Source organism: Anser anser, assembly GCF_964211835.1.
Source record: "Anser anser genome assembly, chromosome: 3".
Classification (NCBI taxonomy): domain Eukaryota; kingdom Metazoa; phylum Chordata; class Aves; order Anseriformes; family Anatidae; genus Anser; species Anser anser.
In genome coordinates this window covers 58,305,635-58,331,096 of record NC_139722.1, presented here as the reverse complement: position 1 = coordinate 58,331,096, position 25,462 = coordinate 58,305,635, and the positions used below count along the sequence as shown (strand labels likewise).

The window sequence follows — 25,462 nt, the reverse complement described above, 5'->3', positions numbered from 1 at the left end:
TGCTTACCAATCTCACCAATCTCTGTTGCTATTGTCTGCAGTTACTGCTTTGTACAGATATTCTACTTCCTTTTGTCACCCGCCTTTAATATTTGGAAAGGAGGACCTCTCTGGCTTCAGTGTCCTTCAACAAAACCCCATGACAGGGCTATAAAAAGGATTTTTAAATTGCTACTTCACTTCTCCTGGGTGTGGCTGCGAGGAATGGTCATCAGCCAAAGCCCATGGCCACATGGGTGGACTCCACCACTAATGCAGCAATACAAGTTGTGCTAAGAGCACCAGGAATCCCAGGGGAAGTTGCATTGTATGTGTGGTGGAGCAAACAGTAGGTGCTGTGCCTTCATATCATGGCTCCTCCATAAATCCTCGTTTGGAAAACATCATTCTTGTGTTATCTATTGCTCCTGTTCTACCGTCTGCAAAAGTCTTTTCATGTTACCTGCTGATCCTCGTTCAACAGAAGAATTAACCTGTGTTGCGGATCCTGACAATTCAGGCTTTAAACTGTGCTGATAATCTTTGCTGATGAAGTATTGGCATAATAAAATAATCACTTTTTTTTTTTTTAAACAGGAGCTATCTACTGAATTGATCACACAGTAACACACACATATACAAATTAGAATTAAGTGAAAATAAACTGATAATGAATAATGCTCCCAATCTAAGCCAAACACTTCAATTCTAAAAAAAATACCAGACTCATAGCTATGGTGGGATATGTACCATACGTAGTTCTTCTTTTCCTGAAGAAACAGTCATTTTTCCATGAGGCTGGCTAGGTAAACAGCTGGCTGGGTAAGTGGTTGCAAAAATGAGTGTAAATCAAACATTTCCAGAGTTCTAATTGTTAATATTAAAAGAAAATGAAGTTCCAGCAAGGTAAACATAATGATTTGGGATCAAGCCTACATACAAGGCCTGCTTGCAAGACCAGTGTTAATATATATATATATATATATATAACAACAAACAAACAAACAAAAAACAGGAAAATTTAAATTAACCTATATTTTTAGGCTTCCTACTAACTTCAGGGGGAGTTTAAAGGCAATATAATATATATCTAGTTTGTCCAGAGAGAGTTACTCAAATGCAGAGCTAAATCTGCTTATAAATTCAAGGAAATCTTTTGGCTGTTTGTTTGTATATCACTAGGGAAAAAGCAAACTGCAGAAAAAGTATCAGAATTACATTCTGAATTGGCTTTATTTCAATCTTTCATTAATTATGCATCCATTTATAAGACAAATTAACTGAATCCTCACTTATATTTTTAGTATGGCATTTTAATTAGGTGAAAATGAGAATAAGTGGGAATAACTAATTAGAAAAAATCAGCATAATGGCAAAGATTCATTAAAAGAAAGGCACAAACATCCAAAGCAGTAAATCTTTAGCTAGATGTTAGCACCCAGACTATCTGATGTGAAGTATGCAAAATGACAGAATCAATTAGAAACTTGGACCAGAGCCGTTTTTTATCTTTTTGCCAGTTGGAAGGAGTAAACAATTAATTCAGAAATTTAAATCAGGAGATATTTTCACCTCTTGAAACTCAGAGACTGCAGAGAAAATTTACAGAGGACTGTGATTCATCTTCTTCCAGCTGCAGCCATTTTCCTTAGGAAAAAAAAATGGAGGGGGAGGGGAGAAGCTTTCTTGCAAGAAAGGAAAGTAGAGCTAGCAAAAATATTTCTCAAAGAAATAAATTAGGTTTTACAGTGTAAGCAGGAAAAATAAATTTTGGTACAAGACTACTCTAAAGAAATGCAGTAAAATAACAGACATGATGTATAAATCATCCTTACTTTTATTGCCTAATTCTACTTGTCTCATGTGAAAGAATAACGCTCTTGTTGTTTCTAATTGATATTCTGTGTTGGTATAGAACACAGTAATTTGGCTCTGCTGTTTCATTTGCAATGACAGAGGAAATAAGGGTGATTTTCAAGAAAAATAGATTTTAAACTTGTTCAGAGAAGTGTGAATAACTCGCTAGAAACAAATCTGAAATCTGTTTAAATTAAGATGTGTATTTAATATATACTGCCTACATCAAATCAGTAATTTCTGAAATATTCTCATGGTATTATAATACCTAGAAAAGATGTGTAAGGAGCAAACATATACATGGGCAGATATTAAAAGTGAGAAATTATACGGTATGGAAAGATTTGCACAACAGTGCTACTATTATCTTGAGATGAGACCAAATGATAGTATATGGAGCGATGTCACATCACCTAGTTGAAAGATGAGAGAACACACAATTTTAAAACCAAATGCTTTTCTGGAAAATATTATAATTATTTCTGTTCTCCATTTTTTTCATGCTTTTTTTCACTTAGTTCACTTTCATTTCTTTTTAGATCACTTCATAAACTCCAATACCTGGATGCTCCCAAGAACTCTGCTTCTGAGATTTTTCACATGCCACAATTTCATATACACTAATATCAATTCCATATCGCAAGTGTTCAGTGCTTAAAGATTCCTCTGAAATATAGGTAATACACTCATGTCTGTCTATGCACCTGCCCACACATACCGCCCTGTGAGAACTGGTGCCATATTTCCTGTAGCTGGCTGGTGTCTGCTTATATTACACAGGAAACATAAAGATAAGTGCCACAGAAGTCCCCATGCTTGGGACAATAATGAAAATGAATGAAAACACTGCTGAACACACGTGAGCAACTGTTGTAGGACAGGGTTTTCCAATGCACAGGTCCATATTTGGCCCAAGGCCCCAGAATTGGGCCTTGGATTTTCTAAGGGACGCAAGAGAAACAGATACTGTGTTTTAAATGGCTTTGAAAAAATTAATTTTAGTCACCAGAAAGTGCTATTAGACTAGAACCTCTGTGGATTTGCTCATTTCGCGGGAAAAAATGCCCAGCTTCCAAAATATCCTTGGCCCCCCCTTAGAGCCATTTCCTGAAATGAATGTGACACATGACCTTATTCAACTGGAGTCATATTTAATTTTCATATTTAATTGCCATAATCTTTGTTAAAAGAAAAGGTGCAGCTCTCCCTCAGCCTCCCACACAGCTCTCTGTCCTCCTGCCATTGTGACTTGCAGTCCCAGCTGAGTTTGTCCTCTCCCTGCCTGCACCGTGGCCTTTGCGAGGAGCCACAACATGGAGCTTGCTCACAGTGGGTACCGGGCCGAGGGAAACCATCCGGCAGGATCGGACGGGGAGCCACGAGCCGAATTCCTCATGCCATCCTGGTGGTGAAGAGAGCTGCTGATCTCAGCGACAGAGGCTGCGGCTCCTGGGGAATGACGATACCAGGCAGAGATGGCAAGGAGTGTCACTGACATAGGCATCAGGCCCAACGTGGCCTCGACAGCCAAACTGTCCTGCACCCTGGTGTATAAGAAAGTCTCACATCGTACTTGGATTTAAATGACAGACCAGAGACGCTATTTTACCTCAGTATTGACCTCACTACAGGCTAACATGGATGGACATACTAACATAGCACACAGTCAAACGCAAACAATCATGAAACCTTGAAATCTTGATCTTTTGAGAAGGAGGCAGAAGACAGTTGCAGGGCAGTGAATATAAAAAGACGGCAAGTCTCTCCTGGATTTACGTGGCTTTTTCTTCTAATTAATCTAATTGCAAAAACTCAGCCTTGGAGCCAGAAAATTGCATTCCTCTCCTGATTCTGCACCTTTAAACAAATAATTCAATAATATTTTATTTTATGTTGTCAAAGCCAAGTGAGTACATCAAAATGAAAATAGGCCCTGATCATGGGCTTTTACCGTCCTTACACTAAAAGCCCACACCAAAATTCTTTGGCTTAAGCTCATTTGTCAAACAAACAAACAAAAAACACCCCATTGCAACAAGGTGTTCGATATCCTTGTTCTACAGCTGTGAATGGTAACAATGTGAGCATGACACAGTTTCTAGCCTAATACTGTATTTTTTTTTTCTTACAGTCCACAGGCTGACAGCTGGAAATAATGAATGTAACTCACATTTTCCTTTGTAGTTAGTACTGGTGCCAGATATTTTGAGTGAATAAGGATAGTGGAATTGCAAGCTCCTGTATATTTGCACGTGTCCACTAGATGATGCTATATAACTTTTCCATCTCCATTACTTTCACAAGTAACTGAAAAAAAAATCAGAAGACTGAAATAGAACTTGGTTTTAATACACTGGTAAACATGCACATAAGCAAAATCTTAGCATTTGAGTAAAAAATATCCTCATTCTGCTCCCAGTTAGCATTTGTTAACAGATGGATGCAATGAGAGGGTGCATCTGATTTTAGGGCTCCTTGTGCCAGATCAGAAATATTGTAACAATGTGATACATAATGATTTTTAACAAATATTTGACAGCAAAATTCTTTCAAAAATGTTAAAAAATTAAGTTTTCTCAGCAGGTTTTTTTTTTTTTTTTTTTTTTTTTTTTTTTTTTTTTGCTGAATCAGGTACAGTCGGGAAAAAAAATCCTTAAGCTGGCATAAACATCACATGCTTCAACTAAGTCAGCTTGCTTTGGTCCAGATGAAACTTGTACTGCCAAGTAATATGGTGGTGCACAGGCTTGGTATTAATAAATATTCTACTATTGCCAGAAAGGGACTAATGGCCAAATCCACACTGCAACTTTTCTGTACTCTTGTCCTAAAGTGCATCCCAAAGGCTATATGCAACGGCTGGTCTACAACGTGATTTGTACTTCTAACTGAGCACAGCAGTAAATATATGTAAATATACTTTTCTTTATAAATCAAATAGGAGGATTTTGGCCACTGGAGAACAGGGCAGAGAAACATTGCAGGGTAGAATGTTTGTGTGTAGAATGGTGTCTGTGACACATCGTTGCATCACCATTCAAGCACTAACCAACTACTGAAGCTGAGTCTCAGGATGGTGATAGATAGAGATACAGATAAGTTCCTCTCCACCTGAGAGTTTCAGCATTTTCAGAAATGCTGAAAGGAACAATCCCCAGTTTTGCTGTCTGGGAACTGGACTAGCAGCTATCCCTGCCTCAGGGAGGTATCGATCTATGCAATTTCCAGAAATCCCTGCTCAGGGGACATTGCCTGCACACTAATGTGTTCATCAGGCAGTCATAAAAATTGCTCTGCCGTCATAGATGGGCTCATTTCACATCACTGGTGAAGGTCTCCATTATCTGAATGTCCTGAATCAGATTAATTGAAAGGTTAATTGATGAGGGCACATGGACTTGAGTTATGGTTTAGACTTGCTGGAAAAATAGTTTGATTATTCTCCAATGCTTTGGTAGTGATTACAAGATATAGCTTTAAAAGGTTCTTCACCAAGATTTGCAAAATGCTTCCAAAAGGCTTGGTGTCTGACCACATCTTTTTATTTATTTATTTATTTGTGTGAGAGCTACAGAAAAGCAGCCTCATTTGTCTTCTAGACTTTTACAAGCCACTACTCAAACAAACTCTTTCCACTACATGGATGTACAATAAATTCATAGTTTTCAGGAATGCAACTGAGCCAAACTCTATAAAGAACTTATTGAGTATTAGAGGTCTTGGGTGACCTTATTAGAGGTGACCTGCTCCATCATGTGTAAATATTTTTAGCCAATCTGCTCATTTGCTTAAGGTTGAAAAATACTAATGCACTTGGATTACAGTTGCTTTGCTTGCATAATTTACCCAGTGAGTGCTCTCAAATGACACCAAAAAACATGTCAAGGCTAGCAGCAGCCTTACTCCCTGCTTGTCATGTGCTGTTTCCAGGGTGACCTCCTCCATCTCCCTTCTCCTGCTCCTTGCAGACCACTCCTCATGGGAGAGAGGAGGGAGTCTGCTCCTGCTCAGACCCCTCTGCCTCTGATCAGTGCTGCCCCTTTGTGACAAAGATGACAGATACAATCTCCGTAATACCTCCTTTTTCCCTTGCTGTTTCTACCCCAGCCAGGAACAGAGGGAGGTTGAAGAAGAATTCAGCTTCTAAACCCCCCCGCAAGAACTGAAGAAAATACACTTGGAGCAGGCAAGAGCTGTGCTGGGCTTGCATTTCTTCTCCTGTGCTCTGGCAGGCTCCGGCTCATCACCACAGCTCCGACCTTGCTGTGTAAGGTTTGTCCACCAAGGTGTCGGAGAGCTGGGTGACAATGCTTAGCTCTTGATTGGCAGAGCAAGGATGGATGGAGCAAACAATGTAAGAGCCCTCCACTTCTAAATAACAGTGGCATCTGACAGACGTCTTCATTCTTCTCTTGCAGTACCAAAGAAAAAAATCATGTATTAATACTATTAACTAAAATATGACGTTAATAAAAGTATTCATTAACATCACTGATATTTTATAGTTAAATGACAGAAAGTGTTTCCACTGTCTACTGATTAAGACATGGCAATATCTATGTGCATTTTTCGGTTGTTTTACACATAGGAAAACAGTTGTGTCTGTACAAGAAATATTTTGCATACAATGAAAGTCTTATGGCATTTCATTAATTCAAGATCTAGTAATCATAGTGTTCTTTCCCAGTTTTATGTCAGGTCTGCTATGAGGAAATCAAAATATTCAGTATTTTTAACCAGACTCTAGCACCCTGTTCTGTCATGCAAGCATCAGCCAATGGTGACTAGCTGCTGCTGTGCATTCGTTACAAGAGCCCACAGAAATTCTTTTATTGTCCTCATACAAAGAGTGTGCTTGTTCTTCCAGGATATCGAGGGAGAAAGGAGGAATTGTATGAGCTGCTGATCTCTTTGGAAGTGGATTTGATATTGATTTAAGATGGTACTTGCTTGATCATACACCAGACAGAACTTCACATAGGCACTGCTGCTGTCAAATTTTTCACAAATGTGAAAACATATCTTCTGTTCTCATCAACTTTCCAACTCTGCTGGTTCTTTCTGGCTATCTTCCCTTCCCACATCATGGATCTACAAGTGCTGGCTCTGTTGTTTCCTCTTTTTGTTTGGGCCAGAGGAAGGTTTCTCTATGGGACTCCTTGCTCAGCTCTTCCATGATCACTTGGACACCGGCTCAGCTTCTTTTTCCTTGCCCTTTTTTTTTTTTTGTGTGTGTGTGTGTGTGTGTGAAATTCTTGGCTTTTTCTTGGCGTTTAACAACTATTGAGGAAGTTCTGCTTACCTGAGGTCATCATGGCTGCTAACTGCTGCTGATGTGTTTAGTCACAAAAGATGTAATGCCTTTAATTCAGGTGTGCGAGTTTTTTGTATTTATAGAAGTGAAAAATAAATAAATAAATAAAGTGAACAAATGAGTTGTAAGCCTTAATCCTGAACTAAAATCAAGAAAAAGGTGAAATAAAGTAAATATTTTTAGTGTCTAAAAACCAATACTGAGTAGAGCTCAGCAGAACATAATGGAGCAATCCTGTTTGAGGCAATAACCTCAAAAGAAAAGATGCACATCCTGAGATTAGATACAGCAGAGCAGCTGGGAAGGATGCTGCTGTTGTTGTAAAGAGAAGAGGAATCTGTAGCAATAAGAGTACTTGAATTTTAGCATTATCAGTCCTAAAGCACAGGGTTTTGTAATGCTCTCCTTGAGCATGAGAGCAATACCGGTCTCTGTCAATTGAACCTGATCATAAATAAGATGATAAGAGTGTAATAAAGGAACAGAAGCTGTTACATCTGTCGTGCAGATTGGAGAAGTTCTGATGTACGATGACTCATTGTATGCAAGACTTTTCTACCTGTGGTGTATTAAACTCACATTCTCATCAAGACTATTTTAATATACAAATGAACTTTTGCACTTAGTCCCTCTACGCACCTTCAGCTTCCCATGATAGGAAATAAAGCTTCCCTGCATTTTCTGTTTCATCAGTATTACTTCTATAGCAGTACACACCTGCCTTAGAGTTTTCTTTGTGTGCATTAAAGTGCTTTATGGAGAGATCAACACCCTCCTTTGTGCATGTGGGGAAACTATTAGATTCTGCCAGTATGCCAAGAATGATGCTAGCAGGAACTTTCCTTACTCTGTTAAGTCATAAAATGAGACTGCTTCATAGCTCCTCAATTTCTCTTCTTTGCCAGAGTGCAACATTGTTTTTGGTATATCTCTGTTGCCTTAGACAGCGAGTATCCAATGTGCAAACGAATATAATTGTTTTATTATAGTTATGAAATTCTCACATATGCCCTAGAAAATGCAGACGAAAGGCTACAAAAATAAATGTAATCAAATCAGATTCATGCTTCAGTGCTCAGACTCCCAATGGCTCACAAAACATCCTACAATGAGAGAGACCATCGCTGTAGCAGTGGTTGAAGAAGCCAATTATCCTTGCTGAAAGAGATTCTGGGTTCAAAAGAAGTTTCCACGTGTCTTTTTTGTGGGCTTTAATGGTAGCGAAGCTTTCAGCACTGGAGTTTTCAGTGTTTCAAGCTATTAAAAGTATGATAAACCAAAAGACAGAATTGTGCTTTGACTCAGGTGGCTTTTTTGTTGTTGTTGTTGCTATAGATTGGTGGGAAGTACATGTAAAAGAAAAGTGGGTAAAAATACTTTTAAAAACAAAAACAAAAAGAAACAAGCAAAAAACTCAATCTAGTCTGAGAGCGAGCACATAACTTCTCTAACTTGTTTTTCATGGCTCTTTTGAAGATTAGATCTCAAGGGTAGGAGGGGAAGAGATGGTAGCAAATATTATGATGACTTTAGGAGCCTGTGACACTCAAAGTCGTGTCGTACACCCAGCATCAGACAGGAGAGTAGAAGGCATTTCTCTGCTCTGTGCAAAAGCCTCAGCAGTCCCAAGTAAGTATGGAGGCCTCTTGTTTCCAGTAGCTATAGTATCTCCTCTCTAAAGAAAAGCTTCATTATAAAATTTGGAACATCTGCTTTACCATGTTAAGTGAGTTTTATTTTGCTTATTTTTTTTTTTTTCTGTCATACAGAAATTTGTTACATGCAAATATAGCAAAGACAATTGCTGCTTTAATAAAGTTTGTTTCTGAACACATTTTGGGAATTTATAGTACAACTCATTACTATGATTTGTAGAGTTTCTTAGGTTATATTAAGCATTTCAAGTGAACAGAACATTGTTTTTTTTCTAATCATGGCAGAAATAATCAGTGACTTGAAAAGATGTATTGACTTTATGGCAGCTTATTTAATAAAAATTATAAATGAAATATGTTAATATTCAAATAATTGTGAACAAACCTGTGCCAGCTAACCAAAGACCTTAAGTAAAATGGCCAATGAAATCTAATGTCTTGGCCTGACCATTTTAATGACAGTGTGAGATTTGCTATCAGGGGACCCGGAATTTAATCCCAGAGGATTTTAAGGGAACGGCGAAGAACCTTGTAATACAAGGTTTGGTTGCTTCCTACATGTGCCTCTTTCACAATTACTAGGCAAACTGGAGCAGGGGGCTAGAGGGTGTGTTTGGAAAGAGCGGATTATAGGATCTGAGCAAGCATGAGTTTGCAGCAGGGCTTTCCTTGGACATCAGCAATGGCCATTGAAGTTATTAACAATTACATTAATAATAAAATAAACTAATAGGAATTAGTTCATAGCTTGCAGTTATTACTGGCTTTGCTAAGACAGATACCAAGTTAACCCCGCAGTTCAGGCTTGGAGAGGGAGACAGAAAGGTCCCTTCAGCACCCTTTTCAACCCATTGCCCAACCATTGCCTTATCCTTAAGGCACCCTTAAGGTACCCTTTAATCGTGGTCTCAAGTGCCTTGGATCAATAAAGGATTATCTTGGATCTGTCCCACAGTGCTGTGACTCCCTGTGGGCAGCTGTGCAGGTTTAGGTACCGCTGTGCCAATGTGACACAGAGCCTCGTGGCCAGGCGCCGATCTCACCTGCCCTGCCCCTACGCCACTGAACCTGGTTGCTAGTTCTCCTCTGATAGAATTACACCAGAGTAAATGTGCTGTGCTGAGTAACGTCACCCTCTTGGGACTCAGAATAATAAATATCAGGCTACCGGTGCCTCATCTCTCTGTGCTTCTGCTAGAGGGGGTCAAGGTGGTGAAGCACAGCAGCCCCCTGCAGCTTGTCCCATAGTGACAAGCTCTCTCCTATTCCCATTTCCAGATCATCTGAGACTATCAAAGCACCTGAAAACGTAACACACTGACTATGATTTCCCTGCCTGCTCTTTGGAAATGCTCCTTCCTCTCTTCCTCCTTCTCTCCCTACCCCCACACGGGCGCGATCACACTGAAAGCACACCAAAGGCTGTGGAAGAGGGGCTGCTGGATGGGTGACAAGCGGGTGAAGTCACCATAGAAACCGCGACTCTGGCCTCATTCACACAAAAAACTGCTCTCCGGCAGCCCGGAGAGAGAGCAGAAGCCATTGTAGGCATAATCTATCCCTAGTTCAAAGCCTTGTGAAGCAATATCAGTGTACACGAGGAAGGATATTTGGGGCAAATTATTTTCTCAATTGCCATTCTCACATGCAGTCCCTGAATCAAAAGTCATGCATCAATCCTCTTATACGTGCTTGTCGAAACACCCACAGAGCTTTTCCTATGCAGGCGGTGTTTATGTGTACCAGGTGGAAAACCTGATACCCTGATTTTACTGTTTTGATGTGTGCCAGCAGTTCTCCCATTTCTCAACAACCAACCGGGCATTATGTAAGAAGCTTGGATACCATCCAGGATGTGGATAACAGCATAATACACATGATAGAAGGTCCAATAAATTGGTAAACAAAGGAACTGATTCACTATTGACTTATTAATTTTTAGCTTGTGTAAGTACAGTGATTTTTCCCTAGCCTTTGCAAGTGTAATTTAACAAATAAAATCTCCAGCTCTATTCATCATATTCCAAAGCCATTAAGACATAGGAATGAAAAACTTATTTTCAAAATGACTTGTGCTAAGCTCTTAAAGGCATTTAGGAGCATAAAGAACACAAATAGATTTGCCAACATTTTCAAAAGTTCTAGTCCAAGAGTTATCTTCAAAAACGGCATTAAGCACAAAAATGGCTTAGATACACGCAAGAAGATATTGATCCTGAAATACAAGTTATAGTGAATAATTACCAGAGAGAATAAAGATGAAAGAAGAGACAGATTATCAGTTAGAAGATGACAATAAAGTGGAGAGCAATTCAGGAGGCACCAGAGGTGGAAGGGAAACAATTGTTTAAGACCAGCTCTTGGTAAAACTGTGTCCAGTTTTGCACCTGGAAGCTTACATATATAGTAATGTGATGCCACCTGGAAGTCGAAATAACCAGATACAGTTCCAGCTTGAATAATTATACACGTCCATATGTAATCAAAATGAGCATTCTGAATTAACAAAATGGAGATTAAAAAATAAATTAGCATTAGGTGAGGAATAAATACAAAAGAAAACACAAACAAAATAACAAAATGCAGTCTGTTTCATCACCTGTTCCCTCACTTCATCTTCTCTGTTTCCAAGGTCGGGGTCTAAGTCCCTTCATACTCATAGGGAATTGGGCACCAAAGCACCTTTAAGGTTGTGCAGCTTCGTTTTACACCTGCGTGACTGATCCGATGGCCAACTGCTGGAATGTAACAGAATAACGAAGAAAGATCACCCACCCATGGCACAATCCTGCTTCTTCCAAACTCTCTTTAGGCATAGAAGAAGGAGGCTGTAAATGCCCCTGGGTGCGGTAACTGTTGTGGTTACTTACTTTAAGCTGTAGAGTGCGATAGGGTAAGAAGCTGTGCAACCTGTTTGAGCACGTCATGATGAGAACCTTAGACATTAGGATGAGTAACACAATGCTAACACTGAACTTGGGCCACCTCCCCGCAATGCACCCATTGTGGCTGGGTGTGCATGAGCAGGCAGACAGGTCCACACTGCCTCCCTCAGGGGACGAAGCGGGCAGACCCCAGAGCACAGCCTGCTCATGAGTTACTACTTTTAAGACCATCTGTTTAGCTCTAGAGAACAGCTCTGAGGTTGTCTTCAGTCATTTGCCTTTATGTTTGAAACCTCTCTCTGGAAAATGCTACTTGAGCCTACTGGTAATGTGCTAGAGCCAAAAAAAAAAAAAAAGAAAAAAAAAAGCTATTGTTTTTCTCTAGCAGTCACTCTTTCATTCCTACAGTCTTAGCTATAACATCTTCTGTACAGTTCCTCTCCTGGTAGCCTCACTAAGTAATCAATGAGCTTTAGGTAAGAATGCAGTATATAGCCTACGCAGATACATGCATGCATGATAGGATTTGTGTAAGTTTGGGATAATCCTAGCCTCTGAAAATGAAAGAAAGACCCATAGAAAAGTAACAGGAAACAGTGATACGGAAAGACTGCGTTTTTGTTGTTGTTGGTTGGTTGGTTGTTTTTGCAGTGTAAATAATATCTTAAATAAATTCCAAATTCACAAATTATTTTTAAAAAAATCATTCTGGTAGCAGAAATTATAGTAAGTCCAGGAGAGGCAGAGGGATCCTGCAAGAGGTCATTTTTTCATTAGGAATGGTTGAGATGCCCTGGCCTGTTTCAAGGCATGCTCAGTTCTGTCATTATTTCCAAACAATAGGTACAATTGATTTCTGAAAGAATAAAAGGCAGGGCATAAAACTTCCTGCGGCCTTCAGAAAGCCTGAATGAAATGTTGGACAACAAAAATAGAACCGAGCCTTTATTTTATGACTACAGTTGAGTTCTAATAAACAACAGACCTAATTTTACCTAGTTTTATTCCCCAGTGACAAAGCCAAAGAATCCTCTAATTTTGTTTTTTGTACCCAGTCACCCCTATGAGGCTGAGAAACTGCCCAGGTGTTCTGAAGAATCCTCTAATCTTAATTTCATTTTTTGTACCTGGTCACCCCTGCGAGGCTGAGAAACTGCCCAGCTGTTGGAATGCAAGGACTGAACAGACCAAGACCTGTATGACACAGCACATGACAAGCAGACTCCCTAAACCGGGAAATGAGAGATCCATTAGAAATGTGAAGGCTGAAGGCAGTGGGTCAGATCCAACAGCTTCCTTTACATAGTGGCAAAAAGCAGCACGACCTCCTTCTCTCATTGGGGTGAATTGTTGGGGGGGTGCAGATGGCATCGCTGTCCCCATGTTGGTCTCTGTGGGTATGAGGCCGTGGATGAACAGAAGGTGCAGCCTCAATGTGCCGTGATGTAGCAGCCTTTGGCGGAGGAGCAGTCACTACGGAGGAGCAAAAAGAAGAGAGATGTGAAAACCAGGATCACCATTAACTTACAGAATAATATGGTATAATAAATGGTGTATGCCAAAATAAATAACCCAGTTCAAACAAACTATTTGGTGCTGCCAGCACGTTCCTATTTCATGAGTAGTATGAACTTAAATGTTATTTATTTTTTGGTTTTACTTTTTCCCCAGTGTTATTCCTCTTTAACACAAAGCTTTTTATTTTTTTTTATTTTTTTTCCAGTATCATGATTTTATGCTGTGCAGTTCTGCTATGCAATATATCTGGAAAGCTTTTCCATTTCCAAATAAATAGGATAAGAGACCAGTGATAAAGTATTAATTGTTTATTCTCAAATTACTGCTTGATACAATAGACATCAGGGCCATTTAGTCAACATATTAGAAATTGGCGAACTGAAGTCTCAAACCTTCAATTTTCCATGGAAAGAGAAAAACGACTGTGGTCTGATGTATAATTAGTCGTGTCCAGCACATCTCCTTGGGCAGGGAGACAAGCTGCCAGCTGGGGCAGTGCCAGCACCATGCAGCTAGCACAGCACACTCCAGTAGCTCCTCTTTCTGCCCCCGCATAGCCCAGGAGCTTCCCAAGAGAGCAGATGATGTGAGTAAGCGATGTGGCCGAAGTATAGCAGCCAAGTGCCACCCAGAGAGCCTCCTGGAAAAACATCCTCTCCAAACAGCTTCTGAAATCTGCTCGTAAAGTATTTTTTAATGAAAGGTTGGAGGTCATGCTTTTAGGGTGTTATGTAAGGTGATTCTCATCTTCACCTTAGAAAAAACACTTATATGGCTTAGACTGAAACTGTGCTTGGAGAAGAAATGCTGCATCTCCTTTCTCTTTCTCTCTTCCCTTTTCAATCCGCTGCCTTTTCTTCTTTTGTACAACTACATATAACTAACTACAGTTGCAGGCTGGATTAAAAAATCTCTCTGTATGTGAACAAGTAGTAATGGAGACTAGAAAACAAGGTATTCACAATTTTAATTTGGGGTCAAAATACTTTTAGCCATTGAAGGCAAAGAAGTATTGGAAAAGTCTACCAGGGTGCAGCAGATGACCAATGCTCTGCATGACAAGAAATCTAAGGAGGAATAGTGAAAAAGAAATGAAGAAAATAACAGAAAGATGAAAAGAGAGAAGCAAATGTAGAGAGCGATATATCTATACATAACAGTTTAATAATTTTCTTATGGAGTCAAACCAAAGACCTATTTAGCTCACTGACAGGTGTCTGCCTGTGGCTGATAGTGGATGCTAGAGATCAACAGAAAACAAGATAATGTTATCACTCCCAGACAGTTTCCCAGATCAAACAAGTGGCATTGCAGAGGTTTTCTTGAGCTGTTAGTTTTGCCTTATTGCCTTCAGTTAATTTTCCTTCCTTGCCTTTGTTCAATCACTTTCTAAAGCCATGTAGACCATTAAATTCACAACACACCATGGCGGGGAGTTCCAGAGCTTAACCACAAGAACCATCTTCTTTATTATTTTGGAACTCATCATCTGCTTGTTTCTTTCACTCGGATTTGCATCTCATCCTTTATGGGAAGAGACTGTGAATAGCGCAAAAAGTAACACAAAATGAAGTAACGCTTTTTAGCCTCCTTACTAAGGGTTGCAGGGACCTGAGTCATATTTCCCCTCAGTCATCCCTCTTCTAGCCTGAAGTTATTCCTTGCACAGAGCTACTTCAGAACCTGGCTGCCCCTCTGCACCTTCTACCATGTCTGTGATGAGGGGACCAGAACCACACTTGGAAATCAGAATCTGTCTGTACCGTGAAATTATACCAGAGCAATAAAGATATTTCCTGTTTTCTTCTCTGTTTCTTCCTAAACAACTTCTAATATTTGATTTTCACTGTTTTGTCTGCCGTGGACATTTGTGTTAACGTATTTCACTGCATGACACCATTTAATTCCTGCATTGTTGTAGTCAGCTGAAAGCCCCTTGTTTTCTATGTAAAGTTCAAGTCTTTCTTTCTGTATATTATTTCCATCCACAGGTGGATGGAGAAAATAAATAAACAAACAAACAAACAAACAAATAAATAAGTAAATTGAATTTTTACTGTATTAACATTTCTGTAATAGTTTTTTTCATGCTAGACTTATTCTTGAAAAGGACCTGCTGGTCATGTAAAAGGCCTACAGGATCTAGCAGCAAATTTCCTAATGGAAATACAGTTTTTATCAGCAAGAGATTACGCTTGTGCTCCCCTTCCTCCTCCTCCCCCTCAAATAAATGATATGAGCAGAAGCAATTTTGTACCCATGTCAATTTTTATAACTGTGTCAGCACTGACGTTTCAGCTAGAATAGAAAGTTTAAGAAGAAAGTCAACAATCCCAAATGAATCTGAGATAGGCAATTTTTTTCTACCATAAATAGTAGTACCATATCTTTACTATCAGATATATGGCCTGACAATATAGGTGAAGATAATATGATGACCTGCTTTTCAGTTGGACACTAACATGAGACAGGAAGGATTTTTATCTTCCCAACAGCGCAATGCAACTCGTAGTAGGCAGCATGGGATGTTATCACACCCCATTTTTGTTTTGACACAGAAAGTCTATCCAGACAATACAGAGGGAGCAGAAAGGATGCTAACTGCTGTTCAGTGCTTAAAGGTAGGAATTGCTATGCTTTTCCTTCTGGAAGATGTTGTACAGATAAAATGATTTGTTATTGTGATGGCTTCATTGCCTTAATTCTGTATATTCAGGGAGACAAGGAGTCCAGAATCTATCTTCTATCAGAATCTACCCACCACTTTCTTAGGAAAACTACAACACATTGGGTGTATTTCTCAGTTCCAATTACAGAACTATTTTGTATTTTTATTCCTCTTGTTTCAAACAATCGCTCTGTTTAGTTGGTACGGCTGCAGTCAATATTTATGATGGGTTTCAAAACCCATATCCTTCAGCATTAATCTTTCATTTCTCATTTTCTGGTTGTCCTCAACTCATCGCATTTTTATATGTCCACTTCATGCAGTTCGGAACTGGAGGACATGCAGACAGGGGCGGTATCTTCCCGAATCCAAACACATGTACATATATATACACACAAAGGCATGTATTTATATTGAGACACGTGTGCCATACATGTGTATATGCACAAACATTTATGTACATATGTATGCGTAATGTCTTTGTGTGTATATACTGTGCATCACGACGTATGGATGTATGAATATGCACACGGGTGGGGCCGTGGGGTGGAAACGCCCTGAGCGCCCGTTCTGCCCTCCTCGGAGGCAGGGAGAAGGAGGGAAAGCCCCTTTGAAAGCCCCTTTTCTGCTCCTCTTTGTCATCGGGAAAGGTTTTCAGCTCGACACGTTACAAGCCACCTAAGGTGCCCCAGAGCAAAGCCAAACTCCGCTGGCGGTGCACCAGGCAGGTGGAGCTCCCCCAGGTTAATCAGATGGCTGCCTCCGGGTTTTGCCCACGCCATGAATAAACAGTCACCGGTCGGTTAGTCCTATGTTCACGCGAAGAAATAACGCCCGGGGGTTATCTTCAGTAGACCACAGTGCTTTGCCTTTGTTTCCACCTTTCCCGGCTCGTAGCAGGCTTTTGTCAAGGGGACGCGGTGCGGATCCGCTGCCCTGCGAGCGCAGATAAAGGCGGCGAACAAAGGAAAGCCTCCCTCTTACCGGCCTGCTGCTGATGCGCAAGGCGCCCGGCATCCCCGCCCGCTCGAAGCCGGCTCCCTGGAGGAGCCGCTAAATAATTGATGGGGATCGATCGCCGGGGTGGATCGGGAAGGGAAGCCGGGCGCCTCCTTCCCCCATTTGCGCCGTAATCCGGTGGCACCGTGTGCAGATAGATAAGGAAGGGGACGCAACTCAGCCTTCAGGCCTGGGCGGGGTCCTCGCCGTCTCATCTTTTCTTTTCTCCGCTGCTCTCCTCCCTCTCCCCGGCCCGGTGAGGTCAGCTCATGAATATTGCTTCATTTTCCTGAGCGGCTCCGGCAGCGCTGGGGACCCCGTGCGCGGTGCCCGGCTCCCCGTGCATGCATTTCGCCAGCCGGGCAGCAGGCAGGGCGGTGGTGAGTAACGCGGCTGCTTTAGCCTCAAGCCTTTCTTCCTTTTTATTTCCTTTTTTTTTTTTTTAATTATTATTTCTAAAGGTGGGGGGTGGGATGTTACTTCAGATTCAGATTCAACAAAAGCGCCGGGCGTGGAGGGGGAGCTGCGAGAAGCCTCCCACGCCTCTAAAACCCGGACAAAAGGCAGGCGTGCCCCGGGAGCTGCCACCCCCGGGAGGGACAGGGGTCGGGGGACAAGCGCCAGGGGCTGGGGACATCCCCACGCTGCCGGGTGGAGCCGCTGGACTCTCCCCTTTTGTTGCCGGCGTGTGTTTCTGCGCTTTTTCCACCTGCAGAGACGCAGCGTCCTGGCGCCACGTGGGCTCGCCACTGGAGGGGAGATGGGGTCGCGGAGTTTTGTGAGGGTTTTCGGAGGTTTCAGACCCGGGCTCAAACGGGGCTTGGGTTGTGGGGAAAAAAATAAATCAGGAAAACAGTAGGGAAGAGTCAGAGTTAAGAGGAAGATGCAGGATCTAGGCTGAGCCCTGACTTCTTGCAGTTTCTTTAGGTTTGGCTTTCAAGAGTGGCTTTTTGGACCTGTCCAGCTCTGAAAAGCAGCATTTTGGGAATTGTATTTATGGTGATTGCTAGAGAAGCAAAGCAAATTGGTGTTGTGGTGCAAGTCTAAGTTTTGGTAGGCTTACAATCCCATGCTCCCTTTTTGCTTATTAATGCCTGGGAAGATCCTGCCAAATTATGTTCTTCTGAGCATTAATTTTCAGTGTATTGGTTAAAATCAGGGTGATAATGACAGCGCATTTGAGAGGAAACCTTGTACCCCAGCCAGTGAGCGCAGAGCAAACACAGTGTCATTGTCTGGTGTGTTGCAGGGAGTAAACCAATTGTCAGGGTAGGGTATAATGTCTACATTGACTTTGACCAGTTGGCTTTTACTCTGTACTTTGTGGTGGGACAGTTGGGAATCATAAGGCTACATTAGGAATGCTATTTTGGCCCGCATTTTCCCTTTAAGGACGACTGAATAAAGGCTATGTGAAAACAGTTTATGGATCATAGCTATTATTTTTAGAATGCCTTACGGAACATCTTTGCAGCACGGTATGGCACCTAACAGCCCATTTCAGCCATCTGCTGTGGCCATGAAAACTCTAGGTTAGGCCCTACGGGGGAAAATTGCCACCTGAGCACCCGCAGGTGAATACCGTGTCACACCTAGTGCCGGGCTGGGGTGTACTCCTTCCTTAATCCCTATGTTTTGGAAATGTGCTGGAGGGATTCTGCCTCGGTGCTGCTTCAGTGTAACCGCTAGCAAGCCTGAACCGCTCCTTAGGTCTCGACAATGCTTCTGTGAAACAAACTGATGCAAAGATGGGTGTAAAAGTTGATTCAGTGGCCCTTTTGCTCTTGGTTCGCGTGCCTTGCAGGCCTCACTTTGTGCCGAAGAGGCCCTGTCAAGGCTGAAGGAGGAGGCCCCGGGGGACGCAGGCAGGTGCAGCAGCATCTCGCACCGGGCACACGGCGGGGCAGGGCCGGGGCCTCCTCCCGGTTCCCCCCCCCGACCGTCCTCCCCGCTTCTCCTCCCGCAGCCGGCCGGCCGGAGGAGGCGGAGGACGTCGCCGGCGATGGACTCTCCCCGCAGATAGCCGCCGCCATGAGCCAGCCGCCCGCAGGGGGCGCCGCCGCCGAGCCTCGCCTGCACCCGGAGGGCAGCAGCGGCAGGAAGCAGCCGCGGGCCTCCTCCCCGGCCAGGGCCCGCGACGCCCCCCCGCGACCCCCGCCCGCCGCCCGCGCCCCGCCCGCCGCCGCCGCGGCCGCCGCCGCCTCCTCCAAGGCCGGGGCCGGGGCCCCGCGGCCGCCGCCGGGCCAGGCGCCGAGGGGCGGCCGGGGCCGCGCCGCCGAGCGGCCGGGGCGGGGCGCGGCGCCGCCGGGCGCTGTCCAGCCCGGAGCCGGTGCTGAAGCGCCGCCCGCCGCCGAGCCCGGCGAGGAGGCGCCCCCTGCGGGCGGCGGCGGGGGGGAGCGGGAGCGGGAGCGGGAGCGGGAGGGGGCGGCGGCGCCGCAGCCTCAGCCGCAGCCGCCGCCGCCGCCGCCGCCGCCGCCCAGGCAGTGGCGGGGGAAAGCGGGGCGGTCCCCGCTGAAGGGCGCGGGGGAGGCGGCCCCGGCGCCTCCATCTTCGTCGGGCGCCGCCAAGGGCCGCGGGGCGGCGGGCGGCGGCGGCGGGTTCTGGCGGGAGGGATGCCTGCAAAGTGAGCTCATCCAGTTCCACCTCAGGAAGGGGCTGGCGGCGGCCGCCCAGATGCAAACCAAGGGCAGCAACCACGGCAGCGGCGGCCCCGGCCCCGGCGCCGCCTCCGCCTCCGCCTCCCCGGCGGCCGCCGCCTCGGCCGAGCCTCCCCCTGCATCCTCCGCCTCCTCGCCCTCTGCCATGGCGGCGGCGGCCGGGGCCGAGGGGCTGCGGCAGGGCGAGGCGGGCGGCGGCGGCCGGAGCGGCACCCCGGAGGGCTCCCTGAGCCCGCAGCTGCAGGACGAGATGCAGGAGGAGATGGAGAAGCTGCGGGAGGAGAACGAGAGCCTCAAGGTGAGGGGCCGGCGGGCGGGAGGTGGTGGGTAGTGGGAGGTGGGAGCCGCGCTGCACAGCCCCGGGCCTGGGGGGCTTCCCTGCCGCCCTGTTCCCCGCGGGGTCTCTGAGACCCTGGCGGGCTCTCAGCCGCGCTTCCCTGCTTGGTTGCGGCGCTCCTGACGAGCTCGGCGGCACTTAGGCGGTGTCCCCGCGGGGACCGGGGCCGGTCCCCACGCTCCGTGTTGGCCGCCTTCCCCCCGTGCTTGCTGGCGTTTGTGTTTTTGACCCACCTGTTGCGTCCCCGCCCCTTCTCGCCCCGGTGCCAGAACGAGATAGATGAGCTGAGGACCGAGATGGACGAGATGAGGGACAGCTTCTTCGAGGAGGACGCTTGTCAGCTTCAAGAGATGCGCCACGAGCTGGAGCGAGCCAACAAGAACTGCCGGATCCTCCAGTACCGGCTGCGCAAGGCCGAGCGCAAGAGGCTCCGCTACGCGCAGACCGGCGAGATCGACGGCGAGCTCCTGCGCAGCATGGAGCAGGACCTCAAGGTACGGGCGTGAGCAGGTGTCGAGGAGAGGGTGCGCCAGGGACGGAGACACGGACGTGCTCTCGGCCCTCATGACTCAGGCGTTTCCATCCCTTCTGTTGTACACCGCGCACCCCACACGGCACGTAGGATTGCAGCGGCCAAGCCTACTGTAGTAATAGAAGCCCTTCAGTGAGTGGCCCGGTGGTGAGGCTTCATGGGTAGGCTGTTCTCAGCTTTGGTCCAATCATTTTTCGTGAAGGTAATGTGCAATAAGTGACTCAAATACAAATTGGGGTCTAGAGTTTTGGATCTTTTATGATGAACACAAGCCATGTCCTACCACACAAAATTAGATCAGCCTCACTGAACAGCCCCACTGTTGTAGGGGATTGCAGTGCTCTTTTGTAAAGATTTCAGAGGACTGTTATATTAAATACATAAAATCCTGACTCTGTGGGTGTCAGTGGAAAAACTGTTATTTTCAGCGAAGCCAGGATTTTCCACATCCACCTGAAACTGTAGATGCAGCCCATCAAACTTCAGTGTGTCATCAGCTGTATTTAATCCATAGCATCTGAATGAACCACAGCCTGTTGCAGAGGACAAGTTTCAGTCTTTGTTTAAAGACTGACATTAGTAAATAATGTATCATCTTCATTCTAGATTGCTCCAATTACAGGGGGAAAAAAAAGTTTCTTTTGCTAGTTGGAAGTTGTTTAATTTTTGCTTCCATACTGTAGATTTTGTTAAGGCTGTTACTGAATCAGTGCTTCTAAACCTTCTTCAGTTGATGGGTCTACCAGGCATTTCTCATGGAAAGGCAGACTTCTGTTACAGCAAATTGGAGCTTATTGACCACGCTGCTGCCTGGGACTAGTCACCTGTGTTGAATTCTGTGGACTGCAGTTGGAAATGATAATTTAGTACATGGTCATGAACAGGTCAATTTCAAACTTCTTTCTGATAAATGCAATGGATTGAGAGTCTGTTATGCCCAGCCCTGTTTTTCAGACTTGGATCATCTTTTCTGAAAAGTTTCCAGCTTGTCATCATTCTTACTGAAACATAGATACCAGACCAAGGCATGTTCCAGTAATTTTCTTGCTAATGCCATTAAAAATGTTAATATACTTCTCAGTATTTCTATTTGATACTCCTTTTCTGTGCACATTAAAAAAACACATTTGCTGTTTTGGCCATGACAGTTGTATAAGTAGCTGCTCACGTGGCTACAGACAACCTTGTGCCTTCCTGCTCAGAAATAAAACTAGTGAAATGTTTTTTTGATGCACCCTACTCAGGGGTCAGGTAGAATTTCTGATCAAAACAAGGGGCATTTTGCATGCTCAAAATGATGTGAACCGTTGTGCTACACACCTTGCAGGCAGAATTTGAACGGGAACCTTCCTGTCCCAAGTGAACATTGTGATTCCAGCTTCTAGAGTTGATTTCTTTGTTGGCTCTATGCTACTTTGTATTAGCAAGTGATTTAAACAGAGGGCTGGGAGGGAAGTTGACTCTGTAGTTAGGTGCTCACCTGCCACATAGGAGGTACCAGCTAAGGCCTCAGGTTGAACAAAGGACTCTCTTCAATTAGGACTTCTCCTGTGTCTTTCCTAATAACCATGCAACTTACTACTTGGGAAGGAATAATGATTTGATGATTGTGTTGTGCTTTGGGGTAGGGATGTTTGTCAAGTGCTATATTTCTACCAAACTGAATTTCTTGTTCTTGCTAGCCATATTTGTAACTCATGTGCAGTTCTTTGTAGTGATCCCAAATCTGCTTCTGAAGAATTTCTATCCAAAATAACGTTCTCCATTTTACAAGGGTGATATGTTACGGGACTTGGTTCTTCAGAGGTACGGTCTTGCATACAGCTGTGTTAAAATGCATCTTGAATAAGTAAGCCCCAATTCCCCGGTGATCTCGAATGCTCTGTAGGATTTACCTGCATTAATTACCACTCCGCCAAATTTTGTTGCAAAACATCACTACCAGTAAGGATTTTGTTATTTCATTGTATTTACTGATTCAGAGTGTAACTATGGGCTGCAGACAGATTCTGATAGGATGCTGTTAAAAATATTTCCCCAATGATTTTCCATTTACTTTGTTTGGACAACTACATGAGCAGTTTAATACTGACTATGGGAAAAGCCATCAAAATACAGCCCTGTGGTGTGATTCTCATCTCATCCTGCAGTCTCTTTGGAGTATGCTTATAATTGAAATTCCCCTCCACCCTCTCTTTCTGTTGGGCATTATGTGTCTTGAGTGTGTGTGCAGTGGGGGAGGTTATTGAATGGTCTTGTGCCACACTGCAGTGTTGTATCAGTAATTCACACACACTGTGTTTCTTGTCAGGGGAGGCTGACTCACGAGCTGCTGCTGTTTTCTGATAGATCGGATTCTTCTAGACTGCTTGCTTACAGTTATTATTTTTTCTTTAGAGCTTTAGTATGTCAAAGAGAGTTCTTTGACATAAGGATCGCTGTAGTGAAAGCCCTAACGCGAGCTCTCTGAGCTCCCCTAAATAATGTTAGGAAGGGTAAATTTTACTTTCTGATGTTCTAAAAAAGCATGAAATTTGCCTTTTCAAATTATATGTCTAAATCACCATCATAGCAGTGATTAGCATATATTTAAACATTTTTAGTGTATGATTGTAGTTTCTAGTGGTTTCACCAAATACAATGCAAATAGCTTGAATGGCAAAATTCTTATTACCTTACCTGAGGAAAAGGAATTAGATATTGTCATGTTCCTTTTAATTCTTCCTGTGAAAATGCAAGTTAGAAACAAACAACCAAAAACAACTACAGAAAACCACCTCATATTCATTTTAATTTAAAAATATTGACAACATTTGGAGAAATACAAGGTCTGTAAGAATGTTGTTTGTTCATATTTTACTGTTTAAATTAGCCAGTGGTACTAAATGCCAAATAGATTATCTGTCTGTGAAGGAGAGAGAAACTAAAAGGGTAGAAATAAAGGTTCATCCATTTGTGGTTCTATGCAATGGACAGGTACAGTAGGCCTGGAGAAGGTGGGCCCTGATGCTTCCACATGTCAAGTGTTTGAAGGGCATATCCCTTAGTGCATTGAAAAGCACGGGCTGGCAGTGGTTGAAAGGAAACAGATGCTGCACTGTTTCCACGAATAATGAAGATACTGTTTCATTGTTGATGTAACAGAAACGAAGAAATAGTTGGTTACCAGTGGTTGCAGTGAAGTCCGCAAGAAGAACATGCCAGCTTTTTGTAGGAATTGTCTTGAATTTTGAATCGTTTGGAATTCTATCTGTGTATGCCATTTTCTACATGTTTCCTTACGTGCCGCTTCCATAAGAACATCAGAATTGACCTGTAAATGGTTGCTTAGACACTAAGCACTTCAGCACTAATTCTTTTGTAATTCTTTTTTTTTTCTTCTTCTTCTTTCTTTTGAAATACCACTTCATTTAGGTTGCAAAAGATGTATCAGTGAGACTTCATCATGAGTTAGAAAATGTGGAAGAGAAACGTACAATAACAGAAGATGAAAATGAAAAATTAAGGCAGCAGCTTATAGAAGTTGAAACTGCAAAACAAGCACTACAGAATGAACTGGAAAAAATGAAAGAGGTTAGTGTTGCTATTTACTTCTACACAAAGTATTTGAAGTTCTCAAATTTTTATTGTTAAAATTATCATTTTTCTTCCTGTAACTTGTTTTGGGGGGCATAAAATATGACAGATAAAAGTTGAAAGTAGCAAAGAGTGCTAAGATACAGATTGATGACTGGGAAGTTGAGAATGAACTAAAATATTGAGTGATTTCTGGAAGAAATGGAAAGCAAACTGTGGCTTTGTTTTTCTCAGGCTGGGAGGGAAATAAAGAACTGATAGTAACAGAGTTCAGAAGATTTGAGACTTTGTGCTTAAGTTAAGACGTGTGGATAGAATGTTGAAAGGAGTCAAAGGCATCTGACTTCACAAATGATGTTCCTCCCACATTTTTACAAAGACCAGTATTTTCCCTTTGCAAGGGACTGGCAGGCACACTAAGACAGGGAATCGAGACATCTCCATGTTGTTCAGGCATGCTCTTTTGGAGTACTGAAGAGTGGGGGACTCTACCTGCCCTTTCAGTCTTAGCATAATTTTATTTTACATCTAATTCATCTACAAAATTACTCCATTTGCCATTAGATAGATGCTAGATACCATCCCATTAAGTAAGCAGAAAATTGTATTACCGTGGTAATAGCCTGGCTGACAGAGATAATAAAGCATGCAGTAAAAGGAGAAACTGTTGAATAAGAATGAATTCTCGGAACAGATTTTAGAAACAACTCTCATGTCCAATATTTAAAATTCAATGAATGACACTGATTTTCACATTTAGTAATATTCCCTAACAGAAATGCCAATATCTACTTTGATCTTACATGAAGCAGAAGAGATGTATTTCAGTTGTTAAGAAAGACAGGAGATTCTCAGTTGTATGATAAGTTACAGTATTTTAAGAATTGCAAATGCTTACTCTAAGTGATATAGTATTAAAAATTTTCATATGTTTCCTTTACAGGAACTGAATTTCAACCATGTTAGTAGAGGATAAACAGGTGGTTATTTTTTGTCACCTTCTGCTGCTTTTCCAGATAATTGCAGATTTGAAAAGGGCATGAAATCTGAGCCTTATTTAGCTTCCTCTCCTCTCTTGAGATTTCCTTTTTCTGTTTTCACTCTGGTCTATGCCGTCAAATACCACTCAGTTTCCGGGACCATCTTATTTACGACAGCATGATCTTTCTGTAATTGTTCTTACAACTTGTTGTTAAGCTTGACTTTACTCCAAGTTTTCAATGTTTCTTGTCCTTCAGACTCTACTTTCTTGTAGATTCCTATTTCTGAATCCTTTCCTCCTGCTCTGTGATGGGTTGTACCACAGGTAGCTTATTTGCTTTTCCCTCGCTTCTTCTTATGGGTCTTTGCACTACAGTGAAACGTAGTGGCATTTTAATACCTTGCATTCTTTGGGAGCTATGTAGCTGCAGGAAATTAACCCAATAATTAGGCTTCCTCATCTCTTTCATCAGAGGTCTTTTTCTCCTTATCCTGTCTCTTCCC

At 43.1% G+C, this 25,462-nt stretch overlaps 1 protein-coding gene and 1 long non-coding RNA gene across 2 annotated transcripts in view; one reads left to right on the top strand and one right to left on the bottom strand.

The window, feature by feature from the left end:
* Positions 1 to 2,610: 2,610 nt before the first annotated feature.
* Positions 2,611 to 16,999, bottom strand: LOC310897714. The gene is made up of 4 exons (XR_014582500.1): positions 16,861 to 16,999; positions 11,405 to 13,163; positions 4,007 to 4,143; positions 2,611 to 3,693 (listed from the first exon to the last, which is right to left on the bottom strand). It is a non-coding gene; the product is annotated as an uncharacterized lncRNA (long non-coding RNA).
* An 81-nt stretch (positions 17,000 to 17,080) lies between these two features.
* The window catches only part of MTCL3 (MTCL family member 3), a 31,593-nt gene continuing 23,211 nt past the window's right edge, over positions 17,081 to 25,462 (top strand). Inside the window, exons 1-4 of the mRNA XM_083831583.1 lie at positions 17,081 to 17,255; positions 18,842 to 19,830; positions 20,139 to 20,363; positions 23,816 to 23,974. Coding sequence (XP_083687709.1) covers positions 18,907 to 19,830; positions 20,139 to 20,363; positions 23,816 to 23,974 — 1,308 coding nt within the window. The 5' untranslated portion in view covers positions 17,081 to 17,255; positions 18,842 to 18,906. The remainder of the gene's footprint in view (positions 17,256 to 18,841; positions 19,831 to 20,138; positions 20,364 to 23,815; positions 23,975 to 25,462) is intronic.